Genomic DNA, 23764 nt, shown 5'->3' with positions numbered 1-23764 from the left:
CAGCGGGGCCATAAGAGTTGAAGATGTAGCTAACGATAAGGTAATCATCAAATGATACAAATACTTACTGCTGCTGAGGTTGTAACCCACCACATGAAATTTAAAATCTACGTTTAGACATACAGAGAAGTTTAGTGACCTTCACATATGAAAGAACTTAAAGAACTAGTTGCATTATCACCTAACGGAGCGTACCACAACGTATGTCCTAGCAAACGTTGTTAGCTCACTAGACTAAACAATAAATACAACCACGCTCAAGAAAACACACAGGAACCCTTTGGTTTATAAGGTGTATAAGCTGAATATCACCTTCTTGGTGTTGGACATCTAACTGAGCATCTGTAGCCAACCCACCCCAGTAGGCGCTCACGTTAGCTCTTGGTTGCCAGGTTTGAAGGTTTCATGCCGACAGTCTCCCAACACATTCATGCAAGTAATATTGTGTTTCCCTAGTGACTTTGCTGTCAGAAGGCTGTTAAATATTTTAGTAAATTGCTTTTCCTCATTCAAGTTTTACATAAATATCTGTCAAGTTTTCTGCAATTGAAATTTTGATTTCTCAAAACATAATTGAAAACTAATCTTCTAATTTACATTATTACGTAGATATTAAATTTTAATTTAACACTACATCTGCATGCAGGATGGTGACTTAAGATTAGTTTAAAACGTCTGTTTTGTTTAAACAACTATAGGGGCAAACTAAGTGTTTTTTTCCCTCAAAGGGACCTGGCAACTCAAATCAACATTTTCACGCTTACAAACAAGCTAAATTGCAACCCTGACCAAAGGGACTCTTTTATTCTGATACGGGACGAGAAAGGCAATTAGTACATTCCACTTCCATAACAAGACCAAACCAACAACCATAAAGATGCTAAAGACCCATGTAAAGAAGACAACAAAGGGTGCGTCTATGCTACGCTGAAAAATCCAAACTGTCCATTTGCCTGCTTTATTTTTTTCCCCCACCATTGTAAAAGAAATAATCATTTATGTGGCCCTATTTTAGCTGAATATTATGGCCCATTTTAATTTACTGGCTAAGCTGGAGTGTGTCAGTATAAAAAAAAAAATCTTTTTCCATAACAATCAAAGTTCATTTTCAGATTTTAACCTTTTTTGTAAAAAGGCATACAAAATAGTTTTAAAGACGTATTACGTTGGTAAATATCATAAATGCGTTAGGGATGCATCGTTTTTCCTCTTATTTGCTCAATTCATGGAACATTTCCCTCCTTCATTTATTAATTTTTGATACAAACAGGCTACACTCAGTCAGTACCCCATAACAATTAGTTAAACAGGCTTTAGCAACAATGCAAGATCAGTTATTGGCAAACATTTTTTTATGATGCTCCAATCTTATCTGGCCTACTTCTTAATGTTAGAATTTATTTCTGAAATATAAAAGGGAGGTGGTTTTAAGTTGGAAAATCAAGATGTATAGAAAAATAATTTGGCCAGTAAGACAGTCAGGTTGATAATGTAGTAATGTTTTTTTTTGTTGTTGTTGTTTTTTTTTTTTTTGGAGGATGAGTAGGTAAAAATCAAAACAAGAGACCTACATTAAGACATGTTTTTTGGATGTCAGCGGTGTTTAAGAGCAGCACGTAATTTACGTTCAGCGTGCGCGGACCTGTTCCCGGAACCGTGCTGCGCGGGCGACGCACGGGGCGGCGCCGTTCCCTTGTTCGCCATACTTGCACTGGAGCGCAGAGCAACGAACGCACTTACTGCAAAGGCACCTGAAATCACTCCTGCATTTAATATAAAGGTAAGTATATCCGGCTTCAGAGGCACTTTTTACGTTGTTTCCAGCATGAACCTAACCAGCGTAAAGTTTAGTTTTTGTCCTGTTTTCCCTTAACTGATGATACTTGGGGAGCTACTGTTAGCCGCAGGTTAGCTCTGATGAATTTTTGCCTGCTAGCCACTTGTCTCGCTCCTCAGTCCCACCCTTTATTAGAGGTTCGGCTCCAGGAAAAGTTGAGCCCCTTCCTCTGACTATGAGTCAATATTTGCAGTGAGGCCTGTTTACTTTTTAATAATGTGCTGCCGCTAACTTGGTGTGCTTTCCAAACCGGTTTGTTAGCCGGCTGTTTGAAAAGATGCCAGCCCAAAGTGGTATAGTTAGCCAGTGTTACGGTTGAAAGAGCGACCGTGTTAAGTGACGACTTGTAGCAGAATCCGTCTGAAGACGGAAGGTGTCGTAACTAATTCATGGTTGATTTTTGATCAGAGTGATATTTGATAGTTGTTTCTGAAGTTCTAATGAAAAAAAATCTAAGTAAGTGGTAAATCTTTAGGAGCATTTCCGTTTTTAACGATTGTAACTACGACAACCACGGACGCTTTCGGCTAGATGTCACGAGTTAAATCGGTCACTCTTCAAAACGCAACACCACCTACAACAGTTATTACCTGTGTCGCTTTTGTAGCTACGGTTAGCCTCACGACAGTAGTATTGACTTGATACCTATACGATGGATATAACACATTTATTTTTTCGTGTCGACTCAGGTGGTAACTGCTATGAGTATCTATTTTTTTGGTTGCTTACAACACCAATAAAAGCTAAGATTGTCCAGATAAATGTGCTTTGAAAACTTAATCTACACATTAGTCGCGATTGGAGAACATGTGTACACATCCTCTGTTACATATTGTATTACCTAACAGTAAATCTTTGTTTCCAGTGTTTACTGTAAGAGAATCAATTAATATCTGCCGCGCTGCATTAATGTTATTTTCAGTAAAGAAATTGTATTAATTAAAGGAAACGCAGAGGAAGCAAACCTTAGTGAGACATGCCACAATCAGAATTTGGGAGTTTTTTCGGGTACCAGTATTTAAAGTCAACATTTTATACATATTCTGAATGCAGGTACAACTTTCTGTAGGATGTCTTCATGTAAGGGAGTAAGTCTCAAATGAAAATCACAAATACATATGATTAAAACAAAAAGTAAATAGGGGGGCAATAATGTAATTTAAACTCAAAGTAGCAAAAAAAATATTTATAGAAAACAAATATGCACAAAGCGTTTCAAACACTGATACAATAAAAGTAAAAAAAAAATAAATAAATAAAAACAAACTCTAAAGGACTTAACATTGGATCATTTGTTGTTTACAGTCCCGAAAAACGTAGAAAGCTTTTACACACTGTCTGATTTATACAAATGTGTTCGCGACATTGGTTAATTTCAATAGTGTGCTGGAGCTTTTTGGCAATATTTGATTTTATCCTCTCTCACACATCTTTCTTACAAAATAGCTAGATGTTTTAAGCTGCAGTACTGTTTGATAGTCATTGAACAAAATAATGACATTGTGTTAATTTAAGAAGTGTAGTATTGAAAAGTATCTAAAATTTTGACAGCTTTATTTTGCACATCTTCAAGAATTTTAACTCTCTTGCTTCATGTCATGTTTACGGAGCAGTGTGCTGTCAAAGCTATTATTCATCCCCCAACACCACATCTGTTTTGAGGACGATCTGCATATCTATCAATGTTTTGCCTTACAGTTAATGAGGGCATTGTTATCTCCATCTTAATATTGTGACTCCAAATCCATTTAACTTATTAAAGTAAAGGAATTTAAGTATTAAACTTAGTTATTAAACTTAAGATTAAATCATCAGTGTCTCCTAATAAGAACTTGTCACTGCTGCTGTTATCTACAGGAAGCCTCTCCACCTTAGCAGACAGGAAGAGGAACTTCTTTATTTCTCTCTACACTGACAGAGTTTAATGCCAGCAGTTACATAATACATTCACTATAAAGCCCCCTCCCCCACCATAACGTCTCATGTTTTAAAAAGCACCCTTGTTCCTAATTTGGTGTCCCAAAGAAAACAGTTTAGAAATTTAAAACAGTGGAGTGTGTTTGTGATCGGAGGAATGTTCAATAAAAACAGGTCAGCACTTCTTGACCGCAGAGGTTTGTTTATTGACCCATCCTCTTACTGGGTCTTCCCAGTGTTTTCCACAAAGATTGAAGAATATGTTGATTGAGTAGCTAGAGGTAACCTGAAACTTTCCTGTGCTAGACAAAGAAATACAAAAATGGGATGATTATCTCTGACTTAAAAGGGTTTGATCTCAGTGCAACAAGTTGAGCATTAGAAGATTATGCAGATTCCCTTTAAAATAGGATTTTGCCACTTTGAATTTGTGTGAATAGTGGAAGAATTGTCATAAAGATAAATCAAAATTTGGAGCATTTTAGACTTTGCTCAGGCATGTTTATGACTACAGTCCATATCTCCTCTGTCTGAAGTGTTCACTCCTTTACTGCTGCATACATTCCTCTGGCAGCTGCTAGTTTGGGCAGGTCAGACGAGGCATCCAGGAAGAAGTATGCTCCAAGTTTTTACTTCATACCAGAGGGTGGATTTTGTAGAGGTAATCACAACAACTTTTATAATGACAGGATTATTGTGAGTAACTGTTAATGTAACCTATAAGACTCAAGGCTGTAGTTCTATCTATTCAAGATTGCAATATACAGTCAGTTTTGCAGCCCTACTGTCTCTCTTTGCAGATTTCTCAATCACTCCCACACACCATTCGACTTTGGATTGCAGTGCAAGGCATTTTAATCACTTAGTGTTTGCTGCTGTTGAAAAACGTTTCATAAGGTGTAGGATTGGGCGGTATTTATTTTTTTAATACCGTCATACCCTCGCAAGATTTTATCGGGGTGTGAGGTGTTACTTCCAGGTGTAGGGCTGGGTATTTCGTACATACGTATGTATGTATCATGTATAACTTTTTAAACTTAAAATGACCCTCTCTGTTGTTTCTCTTGCTGTTGTTTTTTAAACATTACCTATAATATTCTGCCTTCACTTTACAAGAAGCTCACTTTAATTTGTAAGAATATCTTTTTGCTCTAATTCTGCATTAAATGGCACTGCTGTTTCTGTAATCAACGGACGAGTGAGGATTAAACAGTGTCAGCTGCCTGAAGCCATTATCAGTACCACTTTTCAGCTTATGTCTTTAGAAATAAGGCATAAAGTGCTGCTTATGGTCTCCTCATCAGAAGCTGAGGGAAACTCTGAGTTTACAGTGTCATTCATAACTGGTTGAGATGACACTGATTAGCTCAGTGAGCCAAGCTGTTGTTGCTAACTGCTAATTAGCCTGGTGGTGTAAGTTGATGAAGACTGGTGCTACTGATGCACTTTACCATATTACTGCTTGCATGACTCATGTCTCCTGGCTTTCTGCTATTTGAAGAAGCCTGAAAACAATGCAGTATCTTGCTTTTAGCCTGCTGGCTGTAGGTAAACACTAGTCATGGTCCAGGTCTGAGTACCAGCTTGTTTTGGTCTGAGGAGTGTGAGACATGCGCTGGGGCTGCATGGTGCAGCTCTCTGACTGCTGCCACCTGCTGGCGTTTTTTGTTAACTCCACAGTGGGGGTTGTTTGTGTTAAAACTGCTGTCACAGTGTATATAGCCACATCAATTCTGTAAAATCTCTATCAACGTGTATTGGCAACGTGTGCCTAATGATATATTGCCCAGGCCTATTATACAGGTACTTGTTGGCATGCACGTGCAAGCACAGTGAGCAGAGCATGAGCTTCCACAGACATTTTATTAAATCTATCAAAACGCTTCAGGTCTAAAAATAATGTTTATAAGGCAAGGTTTACAGGAGCACTGTAAACAGTTTTTTAGTTGAAGAATTGTTCTTACACACAAGTAAACTGAGCTACATCGGGACAGAGTTAAAGATAAAGTTCCTCTCTTTTTCTTTTCCATCTATGGCACATACGTGTGCTCTTGTCCTCTCTCTTCTCTCCCCTCCTTTTAATTTTGTTTTAATTTGAGAGATGATCATCAACTGTTATCATAGAGGATCTGGGAATATGAGAAATGTTCCATGTGCTTTTAAGCAGATGAAAATGCCTTATGGTTATTTATTTCCATGTACCATGACAAATCAGTCTTCTCCATGCTTTTTTGAATTTAGCCAGGATCAGCAGCAGAAAGTTTAACACTTTTATTAGCAGCATTGAGTGCAAATATTCATAAGTTTATACATTTTTGGGAGGTGATGATCATGCATCTGCCCCCACCATTATGCTATGTATTGTTTCATTTTGTCGACAGTGTCGACGATTCATTTCACTCCTGCCTTCGATACAAGTTATACCGCATTTGCAATTTTTAAAAATCCTTCAGCCTTAATCTCTGCCATTGTCTGCAAGTACAGTCTCCAAGGCTCCTCCCCAGAACAACCCCACAGTCCCCTCCCCTTGTAACATTGTGGCCTTAATGGGCATTTCCAGGTCGAGTAAAGACCAGACACATGCCTCTTGATTTTTATTTTTTATTATTTTTTAAATTATTGTAATTTTTTTTTTTAAGTTAATAGGAATGTAAATGTATACAAGTCTCAGGGTATGATAATACCTCAGTAACAAGTTCATGGTAGTGTTTTCATTGTGGCATCAGAACAAAACCTCAAACTACACAAAAATAAATGTGCCATCAGCACTGGCACTTTGAATCTTACAATATGGCAAAACAGTGTTGTAGGTGTGTGTTAGGCTTAAAAATATAAACTTACACTTTGGCTTAAGTTTAAGACACTTGGGTCTCTCCACAGACTGGTTCTCCCTCGCCACTTTTAGCAGCCACCATTTTCGTGCTGTTAGATCAAGCCAGCGAATGTAGCTTAAAGGATGATGGGTACACAAGAGCAGATGGTAACTGTAGTTCCCACTTCCCTTTGCTCTGCTCCGCTAAAAAATAACTATACTTTTTGGGGCGCAGGAGGCCTAGTTGTTGAAGGCGGGCCCTATGTTCGTAGTTGGTTTGGTATCGAATCCGGCCTGTGGCACTTTCCGGCATGTGTCTCACTTGCTCCCTGTTTCCAATTCTGTCCACTGTCCTCCTCTGTCAATAAAGGCATAAAAAGCCCAAAAATAAATTTGAAAAAAAAAAAGTACGCTTCTCCCCTGGAGACCTACTGTTCCAAATTGTCACATATCACTGAAACTCTTCTATAACTGCGATACTGTGAAATTAAAAATACCTTTATATCTGTAATAGTTCATAATTTTGCCAAAATACCTCAAAACTGGATTTTTTTCCAAAAATGTCCACTTATTGTTATTATCACTAAAAAGAAAAAAGAAAAGATGACAACAGTCAAAATGCCAAATCCAGTTGTCATAGTAGTTATCTGAGCATGTTTTTTTTTCATTTATGTGTCTATGTCGGCTTTATTTTTACGGTATTTGCTAGTTTTTAAAAATGTTTTGGATTATGTTAAACAATCAATACTATTATAGCCCAATTGTATTTTCTGTTGTATCCTTTTATTTATTGATCTACAGAGTAGTTCAGCTGTGGCTGAACATATATTCATGCAGTACAGCGCTATCAGCTCTCTGCAGGTTTCACCCAGGATCTACAGTGCTGTATATTCAGGCCAGCTTAAATGCTGAGAGGGAAAAGACACCCAGAATTTACATTCTCACCTACTCTGTGACTTTTCCAGATTACTGTTATTTTTATTTTGCACTGGTTTGGTTTCTCCTGGGGAGGCAGACCACACTGTTACTGTTATTATTTACAGATTACATTTTGCACTGATAAACAACCAACACTTAGAATGGCTTAGAGAACAGGGCAGTTAGGTGTTGGCATTAATCTTAACAGTACAAATGTCTACACTGCCTAGATTGACTTTGTTACTAGTGATTTGTGTCCTGTTTTGACTGTGTGGTGCTTCTGGGGGATGACCTCAACATGAATGTGAACTCCTCTGGTATAAACAAAGCACTTCCTGCTTTTGTTAGTCATTAGATTTTAGCACAGGGATTCCTTCCTTATTCGAATGCATCCCTCTTATAAAAAGTAAAGAAATACACACACACATTAAAGATTTCTTATCAAAATTAAGCCTATTTAGAAAACTTTCTTTAGCATGATGAGGCCTGTATCAATAAGACTGTTGCCGCACAACAAGCCCTTACTATTAAAGCGTTTTTTGGTATGATGGACTTCCTAGTAAGTCTCCATTGCTAGAAAAAATAACAAACAATACCCATCAAGAGCAGAATAGATGGTTAGCACAGTCAATTGGGTGTTGTTTCTTTTGAGTTTGCTGTAAAGATTAAAATGATGGCATCATATTTTTGAATGTCTGGCAGTGTGAGTGTAAAGAATGGGTGACCAGGATGACAACTCTTGCCAGTATCAAATTTCCTCTGCCACAAAAACAAGGACAACTGACTAGACATGGCAGAAACATGCTCTTTCAGCCCTCACCAAATGACACACACTAACCAGTGTGCTGATCCCACACACCTTTTATATCCTGGTACCTGTTTTCATCGCCCAATCAGAGAGGAGCTCTGTAGTCAGTGCTGCCTTCATTTCATGTAATATTAACCTCACCTGCCTTCAGTTAAACAAGCCTCAAGCTAAAGTTGTCATCATTTTTGAAACTTCAAGCCTCTTTTGATACCACATGCTTTAAACAAGGGGTAACCTGACAGTTTTGTGAGGGCCAGTAAGTTTAACACGTTTATACTGTGTATTAGAAAGTAAACCTGATGTTAGATGTTTTTCCTCATGTAAAACAGCAACTCCACAGTTTTAAGTGTAAACTTTGCATTCAAAATCTTATGTGTTATTATGATACACAAATAGTACCTATTGTAATGAAAGTAAAATTGCATTTTAGAGTATTTATTATCTTGCATTTTAGAGTATTTATTATCTTGCATTGCTGTATTTTAGCTATGGATGTTTTAATGTGTTCATCACCTAAATGTTGCAAATTATGAGGATGGCAAAGATTTATATTGATTTAGATTTATTTAGATTGAGAGTGTGATGAGTTGAATAAAAGTCAGAAAGGAAGACAGATCCCAAGGGGAAGCCAAAGTAGAGATCTTTGTAATAAACAAGTTTTATTTGCTCTCGGTAAAAAAGCAGATAAAAATTATCATCTGAATACTAGCCTGAATAATCTGTCATCTGTTCACTCTTACTCTAAATCAGTGGTTTTTAACTGGTGGGTCGCGGATGTGTGTATGGGAAAAAAAATGCACCAAATTGTCTATGAGATGCTTTAAAACATGCATGTTTTGTCCTGTTTCATTGTTTTGTTACACCATTTGTACTGTCTTAGGCCCAGTTAAATACATCTGATTGACCAAAAAGAGCTCCACAATTTGGGTCACAATTCTCCTTGGGGAGTTGATGGTGGGTCCCGTGACTCAACAAGTTGAGAGCCACTGCTCTAAATGACATTGTTTTTGCATTCTAGGGTGTTAAAAAGTACTACAGTTTAAAAGAAAATGATCTACACCAAACGTTAAAAAAATAGCTACTTGCCCAAAAGTGTTCAATCAATCAGTTAATCTTTGTTTGTGTAGTGCCAATTCAAAACCAAAGTTATCTAATGAAACTTTGCAAAGAGGGCAGGTCTATACTGTGCTCTTTGATATATTATGTTATGAAAGTTTTTACAGTTTTTAAGATATTCAATTTGAATATTGAGAACTGGATGGCCGCATGAAATGTGCTGGATGCGGTTGCCTCATAGTTTAATATGCAGGAGAAACCCTGTTTTTATCAAGGGAAAATAGTGTGTTTTTTTTTTTTGTTTTTAATCTAAACTGAAAGGTAAACAAGTAAATTGGGGAAAGGTTAAATGCAGCATTTAAATAAGTGGTCAGTCTGTTCAGAACCAGTGTCTTGGTTTCTTTGTGGCCATAGGGCAGGACATGTGTCTGACATGGTTGTGACCACACTGGATGGTCGGAGCACCAGCAGTGAGAGACCTTGCTGTCAGATGGAAGAAAAGAGGCCTGTGGGCTCATTTTTGTCATTCCAGAAGAAGACAGTCTTTTTTCCTGTGGCCTACATACTGTCTGAGCATGTGAGGGGTCCCTCCAGCATCGGTTCTGTATCATGTGATGCATTGCTCACTCACATCTCCTCTCATGGTGATGTAATTTCAGAGAAATACATTAAAATGATATCACACAGCAGCCACAGTTAGGTCATCAGTGTTGAGAGGAACGGTGCAGTTGCCACCTTATCAGCACAACCTCATAGACGCTTCAGATCCAGGAGGCTGGACTCTCCTTCACTCCTGTGCTTTAAGAGGCAAGAGTTCTATGGGAGTACAGGAAGAATTCTCTGCACGCTGTACATTAAATCTTAGTTTCTTTCTCTTTTTTCCTCTCTTAACCTTAAAGAGCCACTTTTCTTCTTCACTGTCCTTTTTCTTTTTCCTCTCATAACTGCTTCCTTTCCTCCTTCTGTACCTACACAGCCTCTAATCATCCTCTTCACTGTCTTTTCAGACATGGCTGACGATGACGTGACTACGGAGCAGCTAGCAGCCATTGCCGCCGAAAATGAGGAAGTAGACACGGTGGTCTACAAGGCGCCTGCTAAGAAGACACTGCAAGAGCTCCAAGACCTGGATAAAGATGATGAGAGTCTACGCAAATATAAGGCAGCCCTACTTGGCTCTGGGCAAACTGAGGCTGGTAATGTAAAAATAAGCCACCAAAAGTCAACATAGATTTTAATTGTTTCACTGATAAAACCCTAAAAAGGGCCTTTAAATGCTTTTCTTATCAAAAGACCTTTATAAACTTCTTAATAACTGCTTTATCACAGTTTAGTCAATATTTGCGAATCTAATTTTGGAAGCCTCAAAGTAGACAAAGCCTTTCACCTCCCCCTAAGATCTGTGGTTCCACCCCCCCTAGGGATCCAGGACCCCAGGTTGGGAACCAATGCTTTAGTAAATGCAGAGATTGCACTTTTTCAGGCTTTTCTGACAAAAATATGTGCCCCTGGCCTGTCCACAATCCTCTCAAGTACTAGAAAAATCCATTCCCTCCCCCCTCTCTTTCTCCACCTTTCAGAAAATATGTGTTGAAACAAGCCGTTCTCAGATTTTCCCCTCATGATGTCATGTGAGGAGTTAGCACCGCCCCAAGGTTCGGTTGGCCCTCCCTGCTTGGAAGAAAGTTCCGCCCTCCTCTCCTGATCCTGCTCTCAGCTGCCTGCTGAGAGGAGGATAAGTCCACGTTTTCCAGAGAGAGGCGTTGTCAGGGGCGGAGTCAGACAGCTCAGTAACCTTTAAAGCCACAGACACAGAAACCGCTCATTCTGAGCAGGGCTGAAACAGTGGTGTTTTCAGACATACACAGTGTTTTTTTTTTTTCAGCAACAGACTTCAGGTCTGAAGTCAGGTATGTTTTGGAGACTTCTGAGGCCAATATAAACTTGTCTTAAAAGGATAAAATATGTCCCCTTTAATTGGACCACTGTCTTTGTTCTAGTAAACATGCAATAGTACAGATCAGTATGGAAAATTCAGTGCAACACGTCCAATACCGACAACGTCAAATGAAAATTAAACATTGAAACAGAACATCACCCCCACACAGTCGCAACAAACAAAATAAAACATGATGTTTTTCCTTGCGTCCTGTTTCAGATCCCTGTGTTCCAAATGTTCAAGTGACCAAAATGTGTCTGGTCTGTGAATCAGCCCCAAACCCCCTGGTCCTGGACCTGACAGGTGAGTCCATGTTCTGCAGGTTTATGAGGTCAAACTACACTAAAATAATACAGATATATTTTTTGCCTTGAACTTGAAAGAACGTATATTGTTATGTATTATGGTTTCCCATACAGACGTCTAACGAGGTCAGTTAAAGGTACAGTGTGTAATATTTAGCCTAGTAGCATTTAACAAAACAAGCTTGGTTAAAATGAAACATAACATTTATAAGTAGATTGATCTAAATTAGTGTTGACATCTGATAACACATTTTTTAAATTTATGTTTTAAATTAACTCAGAATAAGCCTTTTATTCATACATAGGGAGGGTCCCCTCCAAGGACGCTGCCATCTTGGATTTTTGCATTTTGCCTGTTTCTATGGCACCATAGAAGGAACCAAATAACAGTTAAGCATGTATTGATTTTTAAACTTCACTGGTTCCCACAGTTATCACCAGAGAAATGATCATCACACTCCAGAATTGACTGTTAGTTGTTGATAGTCCCAATTTTACACACTGCACCTTTAAAGTCATGTTAAAGGAGGTCAAAGTTACACAGGTTTATCCAAAGTTTACTGGTTAAACTTAAACCTACAGTTTTTCAAGCTTACTGTACAGACTGAAGATTTGAACTCACTGGGTGGAGCACTAAATGAATATGGAATCAGTGATTGTCTTCACTGGTAAAGAGATAAAGTGGATATCATAGACCAGATTCTTTCATTCCTGCTTGGCTCATGACTGTAAAAATGTTCTCTGGACTGTCTCTGTAGCCGTTCATGCTCCCAGCTGGCCTAGATTTGAATCCATCCAGAACATTCTGTCCCATGTCTCTCCCTGCCTCACTCTTGATTCTTCTATTACCTTGAATAAATGTAGTTTGATTCTAAATATTTTAGAGTCAAATAGTTATCTTAAAGATCTCTACATTCATTGGATGAAGAAATTACCCTAAAAACATTTACACTGCTGTGGGATGCTAAGATTATGTCTCCAAATTTGAGCCTTTGCATCATTTTCCTTCTCTGCTACATTCATAAATGTCCCCCTGCTGGCCTCAGAGCACAACAGCCTTAAAGACCTTTTGTCTGTGATTTCTTTTTACTTTGATACTTAAGATGTGAAAAATAACCCTAACCCTGAGGGTTGGCCGTTTGAACTGACTTAGAGGAAAAAAAGCTGTGCAGACGCCTGCAGAGGTGGAAATGAACTACAAAGGTAGAGGTCTCTCTTAAAGGAGTGTCAGTGACCTCCTTGCTCTCTTTCTGCCTTTGTACACCCACTCTCTCTATGTGTAAGTTTTCAAGGAAGTCAGGAATTAGCTGCAGGCCAAAACAGACATCTAAACATCAGAAACATAGGTTGATAATTGAGCTATCCTAGGATTGGCCACACACAATTTTAAGCCCCACTTTCGACCAGATTTCCCCATCTGACACTCTGTTGTCCTGAGTCAGGGGTTTTCCCAAACGATTATTATATGTCCATAATCATCCTCAAGTTTGAGGTGTCAACATGATTATTCATCAGATCCTCCCTGACCTCGAATCATCATTATCAAACATCCTTGATATCTTGTGTGTGTGTGTGTGTAGGGGAACCCCTTAGACAGCTGAGCACACATTCTGTGGAACAAAACCATAGCCATTTGAGAAGTGAGCTGTCTTGGAAGTAAGCATGCCAACTGCAGTAACCCAGTGTTAACTCTCCTTAAGCTTACCCCTGAATTCTACCAGATACATATTCGGTCCGTCTCTGCTCTGTCACTTCAGATGAGTCAATAGGCTCCAGTTTTAGTCAATGAGAGTGCTTCCAGTGACTCCAGTCTTTGTCCATCACAGCTCCAGCAGCCTGGGAGGGACAAAAAGAATAGGTAAAGTTTATCTGAATCATACTTCTCAAAGAACTTAAGTAAACCGATTAAGCACATTTATTTATAAATACTTAACCATGCATGAAGCACAAAAATCCAAATGAAATGAAAGGGTAAAATAAGAGACAAATCCAAGCGAGTTTACCCTCTTGCAGCTTGGGTCAATAGCTTCACATGTGTTTGTAAGGTTTTTGAAGCCCTTCAGTAGTATCTTCTCACACAACTGGGCATAATCGTACTATGTGAACTCCATGTCTTGTGGGTCTAGATGGACTGCGGAGCACGCAGACATGCAGCAGCACAGCTGTGACAGACCGGAGACGGACCCAGTGGAAGTCCCGGGTTACTCTGTCACCCATATTTACACCTTCTCAATCCTCTCCCCATTATCTTGTCATCTGCCTTGTTTGTTAACTCAGAAAGAGCCTTTGATCAGAGTTTTTGCAAGTCTAATTTTTGATGTCAGGATTCTGAACGTTGGTGAGTGGAATCTGTTAGTGTGTCGTATGCTGTTTTAGTCGTATTGTCGCTTTACACACATTACATGAAAATAACTGTTTAATCTATCATTATTTGTCATGATGTGGGGTCCCTTAAAGTTTCTACTGCTGTTAAGAATTTTTTGGGCCAGGCTAAAGAAAACGCAGGTATGATCATTTGTCTAAAAGACTTTTTTTAATCGTAAGAAAGTGCAAGATTTATGAGTGAAGTTACAGTAAAAGCCCACTGATGAGTCATGCAGCCTCAGTCAGTGAGCAAGATCACTACCAGGAAGGAGTTAGAGCGGCTTCTTTGTGCCAGATTTCTCTGATGTTGCAGTGTTGCAGCCTTTAAGTTCTGATGTGAGAGAACGACCCAACCCAAAGAGCCTGTTTTTATGGACCAACACATTTATGGGCTTTAATCTTTAGAACCTGGTGGTCAGTCAGTCCCTTGGTGACTTCAGGATACTTTTAGATGCTTTGGTCTCGAAGAGAATGGTCAGTGGTTCTCAACTATTAGGGCATCAGCACCCTCCACCACCTCCTGAAGAGAAATCGCGACCCAAATCTTTTAAAAAAATTTCCAACCATTCACATTTATTTAATGAGAAATGTTGTTGTTTGGACGCTAAATGAAACAAAACATAACTGAATAAAGAGAAAAGAAAAGACATTTTAAAAGCAGATCATGTTTGTTTGTTTTTTTTTCTGAAATCATGTGATCAACGAGGTCGTTGGCAGGTCAGCAGGTGTGTGCTCTCAAGTGATCTGACAGTCTGGCTGAGTCGTCTAGTGTATTTGTTCAGAGGTTTAAAGATGAAAAATCTTTTGAAATTGTCCTCACATCTGTGGTCTCACACGGTTTTAAAATCGTTTGAGATAAAAAAATCGTCTAGTGTGTGGCCGGCCTTAGTCATCATCATTGGAAAAACTACAAAATAAAGGTATTAATGTTCTTTATATCCCCTCTGGCTTCCATACATAGACTTTTTGACCAATTTTTTTTTCTTGCCACACATTCGTGACCAACTGAAAAGAGTTTCATAACCCACTTTTGGGTTCTGACTTACCAGTAGAGAACCACTGCCCTAGGTAATACTAATCCCATGCAAATAGGGCTCAAGAAGAAAAATTAGCTATGGGTGCAGTAGCAGAGAAGTGACAATATCTGCTGGCTTCCTCCTTTCACCAACTTCTCTGTGCTGCTTTTTAAAGCAGAGAAGGCTGCTGTGGAAATGAGTGTACTAATACATTGTCAAGGCAGTACCCAGATATGCAGAAGTATAGAATAGCTTAAATTCCGTCACAGCATCCCATCCTGTGTTTATATGAGCTATATTGTGGCCCTTGCTGGCGAACATGAGTCATGATTACCTCTTTATCTTTGTGTATGGCCTTTAATACTGTTTACTAATAACTAGATGTCTTGGTCCAACTTTGAAAAAGGATTAGTTTCAGTCTAACTGTTAAAATGCATTTTAAAAGCCCAGTTTTTTCAGACTAGCAAATCAACTAGACTTTTGAAAGCATGCAGACTTACTGATGGAATGAAATACTCAAATATGCAATGTTTTAAGGAAAACAGATGGTATCTTTTAAAACTCATGGTATCACAATGTGAAAGTGTGAAAAATCTTGACAACCTAACGTGGGAGATGTTTTGCCAGCAGGTTGCTGCTTAAATTTGATGATAGGATGATTAGTCGGATACATTTTTCTGTGCAGTGCAGATTATTTAGAAGGGACCAGAGCATTTGTGCCATTTGCAGATTTAGTTACTCAACTGTTGTACTTCACAGAGACAGTGTTAAGTAGGACAGCAGTCTGCCCTGCCTGAAAACAGCAGACATGGTAAAAGGGTTTGTTATCCAGGCGTTCTGCACTACTTCACATAATTATCTATGGTAGAGCATCAGTTTGATGCTGATGAATGTTACTGGATGTTTCTTGTACACACAGATTGATTGCATTAAAAATGTATCAGTATTAGAGTATTTATTGATTGTGAAAACCTCTCTGTAAAGTGCTTATACCTGGCAATAGTGAGGCCTCTTGATGGTGGAGGCTGATGATAAAAGGTTGAATAGGCTTTAAATTTATTGGTGAGCTAAATCATTGGATAATGACTTAGCAAAGAGGAAAAAACACTGTACAAAAATGTGAGCCTCTCTTTACAGACGTGGATGAAATATTCGCTATAATGTTACAAAATTCCAGTCTTGGTGAGGGTTATCTCCAAAAAACACTGTACATTGGCTGTGTACTGTTAATTTTTTTCCCATTAAGGTCTACATAATATGATGAACCTAATGCTAATGCCTTTGCTTTTCCCTTCATTCTTGCTGCAGGAGACCTGGAAGCCTTTAATAAGCAGGCATTCATCCTGAAGGAGGGAGTTGAATACAAAATAAAGATCGGCTTTAAGGTGAGAGCTGCAGCTGTGGTGCAGGAATCAGATTCAGATAACTTCATTTATCCCATAACTCAGTTTTTGCAGTTTAACATTTTTAAATAGCAGACAGGAGTAAGTCAGAGACAATTAATTAAATACTCAGTTTAAAAACAATTAAAACAAATAACACATCATGGCTCATTATCACACTTCATTAGGGTAATAGGGATGTGCTGATACATTTTTTTAGCTGCCAAAACCAATACTGATGACCTGAGGGAGATTAACCAACTTGCTGCTGGTATTGACCAAATTCACCCTATGGCCACTTTATTAGATACTCCTGTTCAGTTGCTTGCTAACATAAAATCACTCATCAGCCAATCGCATGGCAGCAACTCAATGCATTTAAGCATGTAGACGTGGTCAAGGCGACTTGCTAAAGTTCAAACCAAGCATCAGAATGGGGAAAAAAGAGGATCTAAGTGACTGGTTGATGCCAGACGGGCTGGTCGGAGTATTTCAGAAACTGCTGATCAACTGGGATTTTCACACACAACCATCTCTAGGGTTTGCAGAGAATGGTCAGAAAAAGGGAAAACATCCAATGAGTGACAGTTAAGTGGACGAAAATGCCTTGTTGATATCAGATGTCAGAGGAGAATGGGCAGACTGGTCTGAGATGATGGAAAGGCGACTGTAACTCAAATAACCACTTGTAAAAACCAAGGTATGCAGACTATCATCTCTGAACTGACAACACGTCGAACCTTGAAGCAGACGGGCTATAGCAGCAGCAGACCACACTGTCAGCTAAGAACAGGACACTGAGGCTAGAGTTTGCACTAACTTGTACTTAAATTGTACAATAGAAGATTGGAAAAATGTTGCCTGGTCTGATGAGTCTTGATTTCAGCAGCAACATTCAGGTTGTAGGGTCAGAATTTGGTGTAAACAACATGAAAGCATGGATCCATCCTGCCTTGTATAAATGGTTCAGGCTGGTTCTGGTGGTGGTGGTGTAATACTGGGGGATATTTTCTTGGCACACTTCGGACCCTTATTACTAACTGAGTGTTGTTTAAATGCCACAGCCTACCTGAGTATTGTTGCTGACCATGTCCATCTTATTATGACCACAGTGTACTCATCTACTGATGGATACCTTGGGCAGGGTAATGCACCATGTCACACAGCTCAAATCATCTCCAACTGGTTTCTTGAACATGACAATGAGATCACTGTACTCTGACGGCCTCTACAGTCTCAATCCAATAGAACACATTTGGGATGTGGTGGAATGGGAGATTTGCATCATGGATGTGCGGCCAACAAATCTGCAGCAACTGTGTGATGCTATCATGTCAATGTGGACCAAAATCTCTGAAGGTTTCCAACACCTTACTGAAACAATGCCACAAAGAATTAAGGCAGTTCTGAAGACAAAAGGGGGCTGCATGGTAGTGCAGAGGTTAGTACTGTTGCCTCACAGCAAGAAGGTTCCTGGTTCGTTTCCCAGTCAGGTCTGTGTGGAGTTTGCATTGGTTTGCATTTGCGTGGGTTCTATTCGGGCTCTCCGGCTTTCTCCCACCACCAAAGACATGCTCATTAGGTTAATTGAGGACTCTAAAATTGGCTGTACATTTGAGTTTGAGCGTGCCTGGTTGTCTGTCTCTGTATGTTAGCACTGCAATAAACTGGTGCCCAGTCCAGGGTGTACCCCGTCTCTGGCCCAATGATGGCTGGGGTATGCTCCATCCCCCCAAAACCCCCAACAGAATAAGTGGTGTAGAAAATGGATGAAGACAAGAGGTGGTCCAATCCAGTACTAGCAAGGTGTACCTAATAAAGTGGCTGGTGAGTGTATTTGTTTTTGTTAAAGCAGCCAATCAGTTAGGGCATCAATCAATTTATTTGTCAGGAGAGTGAGATAAACTGAGCTACAATGTGATTTACTTGCAACTTTTAAACAATAAACCAATCATTTTCAGGTTTGTAGGTTTATTAACACTATTTTATTGCACACACCTTTGTTAGTTGATACTATGACTTTGATCTATTTTTTGTCGTGTCATATTGTCTTTGACAATGATTGTGTCTCCTCAGGTGAACAGGGAGATTGTTTCGGGTCTGAAGTATGTGCAGCAGACATACAGGAAAGGAGTGAGGAGTAAGTGAACTCTTTGTATTGATGTCTTTGAAATATTGTTCACCAAGCACCTCTGCCTCTAAACATTTTGATCAAACAGTACTAACCTTTGTCACCTGTGAGGTCTGTCTGTCAGTGTCAGCAGTACATAATAAATGGTGACGGCTGCAACAGAGGACTGGGGAAGTTATGAAATGCTAAAAGAAAACACCTGGTGAAACATTTCACAATTGTAGCAACAGGTTGAAAATGAGAGGGACTATCCTGTTTGTTAGCAGCGCTCTGTTCAAGAGCTGACATCAGTAATTGTATGGAGGTGCATTAGTGCACATGGCATTAGTAACCTACACATTGCAGAAGGCTTCATTAATGCTGAATATTTTATTCAGGTTTTAGAGCCACACATGCTGCTGAATAGATGTATTTTTATGTACATCTGATAATTAGTAAAAATCAGAGGCCCTCTGTGTTTTTAATCCCATGGGAATTTCATAACTATAATTTCTAGGGCTGTAGTCAACAACTAAAGAAAACCTCATTAACTGAAATTACACCCACCCACCGACCAATCAATTGATGTTAAGGTTTACAAAAACAAAACTGAAAAACAGATATGGACTTACTGACCAGGAGACATCTTCTTTCTCTTCTGCTCTCCATCTGTCTGTAAAAGACCCTAACACTGATGTGACATTTTAACGAGAGGATAAACAGATTTAATTCCATGTATTTACTGACTGGTGAATTAAACAAACCACGGGAGTTGAGGCTCTGACTGAGGGCAGAGTAGAAACACTCTACCACTTTAATACAAACAGCCTGCTTCTTAGTGTTGAGTTTAAGATATCTTGTTTCCCAGTAACCGCAGCAAAACAGTCAGAATAAAACATGTTCTACATCCCTTTGTTTGCTTCTCAGCCTAGATTGCTCAGTGCTGCATTGCTCCTGAGCCAGCCTCGTGCTTTTATTCTCACATGCACACAGGTGCAGCCAGCAGTCAGATGAAGCATATCAACCAACCATCATAAAATTATCATAAAATTAAAAAAATCCAGGACAGATTACCAACCATATTTCAGCACACAACAAGGGTCAAAGACAATACTAATCCCATGCAAATTGGCATCTTTGTAATTAGTGGTTGTGATTTTGTTTTTCACAGTCCATGCAACTTTTTCTACATCATTTTACAGTTGAAAAACACATTAAGGGTGTGTAGGACAAAATGTAACTTTTAAAGACCTTTTATAGTCCTTTTTATTTTCAGTTTCTGTTCAGAAATGACTTGAATTAGCTTATTTTGCCTTATTATTAACTTCCTCTAAACTCTACTATTCAAATGTACACACACACCTGAAATGTGTCACTCAGTATTCAGCAATTAGGCCATAACAGCTGATCGACATGATGAGTGTTGTTGGTGGTACGTAACTCGACAATACGAGAGTGCAGAATAACAACAGCATCAGCACACATGTGAAACATGTTTTTGCAGTATCAAATGAGATCATTATGATGAGATCATAAGGGGAGATCATTCAGTAGTTTATTGATCATAGACCTCTTTATGCAGATTTTTATAATGTAAAAACAAAGGAACAAATCAGCAAATAGGCTACACTTTGGCACATGTTAACTCTGGTTTACAGTAAGGCTTGGCAATTAATTAAAGCTCGGATCAAATAGTAATGTGTCTTACTGTCATTTTCAAATTGCAGAAGGGGCAGTTGCTTTCTGACATTGAAGCCAAAACTACCAGAAACTGGTTTGATGACCATGGTATTATTGTGTTTGATTGGCCAGCCAACTGGTCTGACCTGAACCCCATGGAGAATCTCTGAGGAAATGTCAAGAGGAAGATGAGAGAAACCGGGCTCAGATGAGCTAAAGGCTGCTATCGGAGCAACCTGGGCTTCTTAACACCCTAGCAGTGCCACAGGCTGATCGCCTCCATGCCATGTCCCATAATGTAGTAATTCATGCAGAAGGAGCCTGAACCAAGTCCTATGTGCATAAATGAACTGATTTTTCCAGAAGGAACGGAACATTGAAGGATAAATGTACATAAATCCAGTCCCTAATCTCTCTAATGTTAATGTCCTTTTTCATATTTGAACAGTTGATAAATCGGAATACATGGTTGGCAGCTACGGACCTCGTCCAGCTGAATATGAATTTCTGACAGCGATGGAGGAGGCTCCCACAGGCATGCTGGCCCGCGGAAACTACTCTATCAAATCCAAGTTTACCGATGACGACAAGCACGACCACCTGTCCTGGGAGTGGAACCTCAACATCAAGAAAGACTGGAAAGACTAAAAGAGGCCTTTGTTTTTGTGGGGGGTGAGGGAATCAAGATTACCCCCCAGCCCTGTGCATTCCTCAGCCGCTGTCTCCCCCTCTGTCCTTCCCCGCCATGTGTTCACCGCCATTTCTGCCTTCTCTATTTTGACTTAGTCATGCATTTCATGCTCTCATGCCTTAGTTCCTGCCTCGCTGTCTTAACCCCTAGTTGTCCTCCTCACCTCTCTGTCAGCAGCAGTAGCATCGGCAGTAGCAGCAGCCTCCCCCCGTCCGTCCATCACTTTCCCACATATGTCTCATGGTTTGCACACGAACCACCTTCCAGCTTCACTCACCCACCTGAGCTGTTACTTGTAGCACCTTACTTCCTCACACCCAGCCCTCTATTTGTCTTCTGTCCCAGTTTTTTTGCTGCTTGAAGAGATTAACCCCGCCTTCCACCTCTCCAGACTGGTGTCTTCCTCTCTCAGTATGAAGTACATGTGGAAAAGCAACTGTACAATCAACTTTTGTTTGCCTTTTTTATATAATTGTATCAATGGTTGTGTAATGTAGCTGTATTCACATCATTGTTAATCAGCTGTTGTGTTTATCGCAGGCCCCACCACATCCACCTGCACCCCTCAAACACGCACTTGTTCTACAGCATTACTTTGCTTACCTACACACTTGCTGTCTTTTGATATGATTACCAATACCTGCCTTGGAAAACAGTAATTCAGATCTGCTGTACAGCACCTCCCTTCCTCTCTTCCCTAAATGCATTCACACACACCCCTCCTCAATTGGGACTGGGGCCAAAGTCAATGAGGGAGTAAAGTACAGAGCTGTTAAATTGATGTGGACAGAAAAAAACAAGTTCCTGGTGCACAGCAGAAACTAAGGGAAAGTTTTGCACATTTGCATGAATTCTTTTTTCATCATCAGGTTTCTTGTTCCTCTAGAAGATTTGCTCACAAGAAGGTTGTTCATGAGGTTTTTAGTGCACACAAGAAAGCTCTGCGTGCTCACAAGAAGGTAGTTTTATGCTAAACATCAAGTTTTTTTGTACACACAAGGGCACTTCTTGAGCTCACAAGAAGGTTTTCTTGTGCTACTGAGGTTTCTGTTGTACACTTAAAGTTTTGTGTGCTAAGGAGAGTTTTATAGGCCTCCTGTCCTCACAGTAAGTTTTGTGAACCTTTGGGAAAGTTTCATGTGCTTGCTGAAAAATTCTACCTTCTCACAAGAAGGTTGTTTTATTCTTTAGAGGAAGTTTTGTGTGTCCATGAGAAGGTTTCATGCGCAAACAGATTTTGTGAGCATGAACTAGTTGTCTCTGCGAAGCTGAAACTTGTTATTTTTCCTGATCACGTCCCCCCTCGTGCTCTGTAGTAAAGAAAACAACGGTTAGAAAAAAAGCTGCCTTATGTATCGAATAATGTCTGAAATGTTTTTTAGTATGCCTTGTGTGCATGAGCAGCACTAGCTATCATGTAGCCTGTATATCAAGGGCTTACTCTCGCTACCAACTCATCTGTAGCCCTGTTGTAGTAGAGACAGTTTATACAGGACTCTCAGATACCGCTCTGCACACGCCCACTGCCCCCAAAAATAAACTTAACCATGTAATGAAAGGGGACTGAATGTTGTTGATTGGAGAAAAGATGCCAAACCAAGCAGGACAGTATTGTTGAATCTCCTTTTAGCCTTGAGGCCTTAGCACTAACTATGAGGAAATCACACATTTTGAATTTTGCCTTTTTTGAACTATTTGTTGCCCCTGTTTGCCTTACTGTAATGCATTCCCGCTACTAAATTCCCTCAATGTTGCTTGTTCAGAACTTTTAGTCTGTAGTCAGGAGAGCTTCAGTGAGGAGGAGGCTGAGCCAAGCACCGTCTGCTGCTGGAGACCTCGGCGGTGTCTGGTCTCTCCCCCATGCAGACTGAAAAAGGAGAAAGGAAGCTGACCAGACCTCTCTTTAGCCTTTTAGCCCTCACAGGAAGAAAGCAGTGAAAGGAAATGTAAGGTGACACTACAGGTAAAATACTTCCTCAGTATTTAATGAGGCAGAGGGTTTTAACACAACTTACTGATCGTAATACTCAACTGAAATCGACTCGTACTGTACCAGAACATATGGATGTAACTTATTTTTGTTTCTTCTGATAATGATGTACTTCCTGCTCCATACATTCCTTCACATTGTACAGTTTCTATGAAAACGCTGGCATGCTGGTGGGGTTGTATATTCTATCATCATTTGTGATTGCTCTTCTCAGTCAATAAAGGTTTTGCTCAACTTGGCCTCCAATCATGCGCTGTCTTGCAGAGAAGTACCTCTGTTTTCTTGATTTATTTTTAATTTTGCTAGGATTCGGTGGCTATCAACTGACAGACAAGGGCTACATAAGGCTACAGGAGTAGGCTACTTCTTACAAAAAGCTTTATTTGCTGCACTGGTTGTTAACAGATTAAAAGCAGGAGAGAATCTGAAACTCACCTCCTATGGCTGAAATATTGTTTGTTTTTCATCCTGTCTACAGCTAACAATGAGGGCAAACAGATTTGTTTTACATTCTTTTATTATCTGTAATCATTTTGGCGCATGCTGCTGTTAAACTTTTTCTTAAAGTTTAAAAAAAAAAACTCTAACCCAATAAACTCGGTGGTCAGTAAAGAGACATGGGTTATTGTAAGCATCAGTCCATTCTTAATGAAAGCCAAGGTTTCAGCAATTTTCCTCTTCAGGCTCTTTAAGACTCAAAACTAAACACCTGTTTCCCCTCACAACTGTGAACAATAGAGGGGGGAGGGATAGTGGTGTGGGGCTGTTTTCAGGGTTGGGGCTAGGCCCTTTATCTCCAGTGAAGGCCAGTCTTACCAAGACATCTTGGGCAATGCTGTGCTTCCAACTTTGTGGCAACGGTTTGGTGAAGGCCCATCATGACTCTGCTCTAGAGCACAAAGTAAGGACTATACAGACATGGACTGATGAGTTATATGT

The 23764-nt window shown here is 39.7% G+C and overlaps 1 protein-coding gene across 1 annotated transcript; it reads left to right on the top strand.

Annotated features, from left to right (window-relative positions):
* Positions 1-1644: 1644 nt before the first annotated feature.
* On the top strand, positions 1645-23059 carry LOC121508341 (rho GDP-dissociation inhibitor 1-like). The gene is made up of 6 exons (XM_041785132.1): positions 1645-1780; positions 10356-10544; positions 11507-11590; positions 16281-16357; positions 18431-18494; positions 20593-23059. Exons 2-6 carry the CDS (start codon positions 10358-10360, stop codon positions 20790-20792), a joined length of 612 nt encoding a protein of 203 aa, XP_041641066.1. The 5' UTR covers positions 1645-1780; positions 10356-10357; the 3' UTR covers positions 20793-23059.
* Positions 23060-23764: the final 705 nt, after the last annotated feature.

This window comes from Cheilinus undulatus, linkage group 4 (genome assembly GCF_018320785.1).
Source record: "Cheilinus undulatus linkage group 4, ASM1832078v1, whole genome shotgun sequence".
In the NCBI taxonomy this organism is placed as follows: domain Eukaryota; kingdom Metazoa; phylum Chordata; class Actinopteri; order Labriformes; family Labridae; genus Cheilinus; species Cheilinus undulatus.
The sequence above is the reverse complement of the archived record's forward strand: the minus strand, read 5'-3'. Positions and strand labels throughout refer to the sequence as shown.

Coding starts and splice junctions, on each gene's coding strand:
- LOC121508341 (XM_041785132.1), top strand. CDS start 10,358: ATGGCTGACGATGACGTGACTACGGAGCAGCTAGCAGCCATTGCCGCC. Junction 16,358..18,430: donor AAATAAAGATCGGCTTTAAG/GTGAGAGCTGCA, acceptor GTGTCTCCTCAG/GTGAACAGGGAGATTGTTTC. Junction 18,495..20,592: donor ATACAGGAAAGGAGTGAGGA/GTAAGTGAACTC, acceptor ATATTTGAACAG/TTGATAAATCGGAATACATG.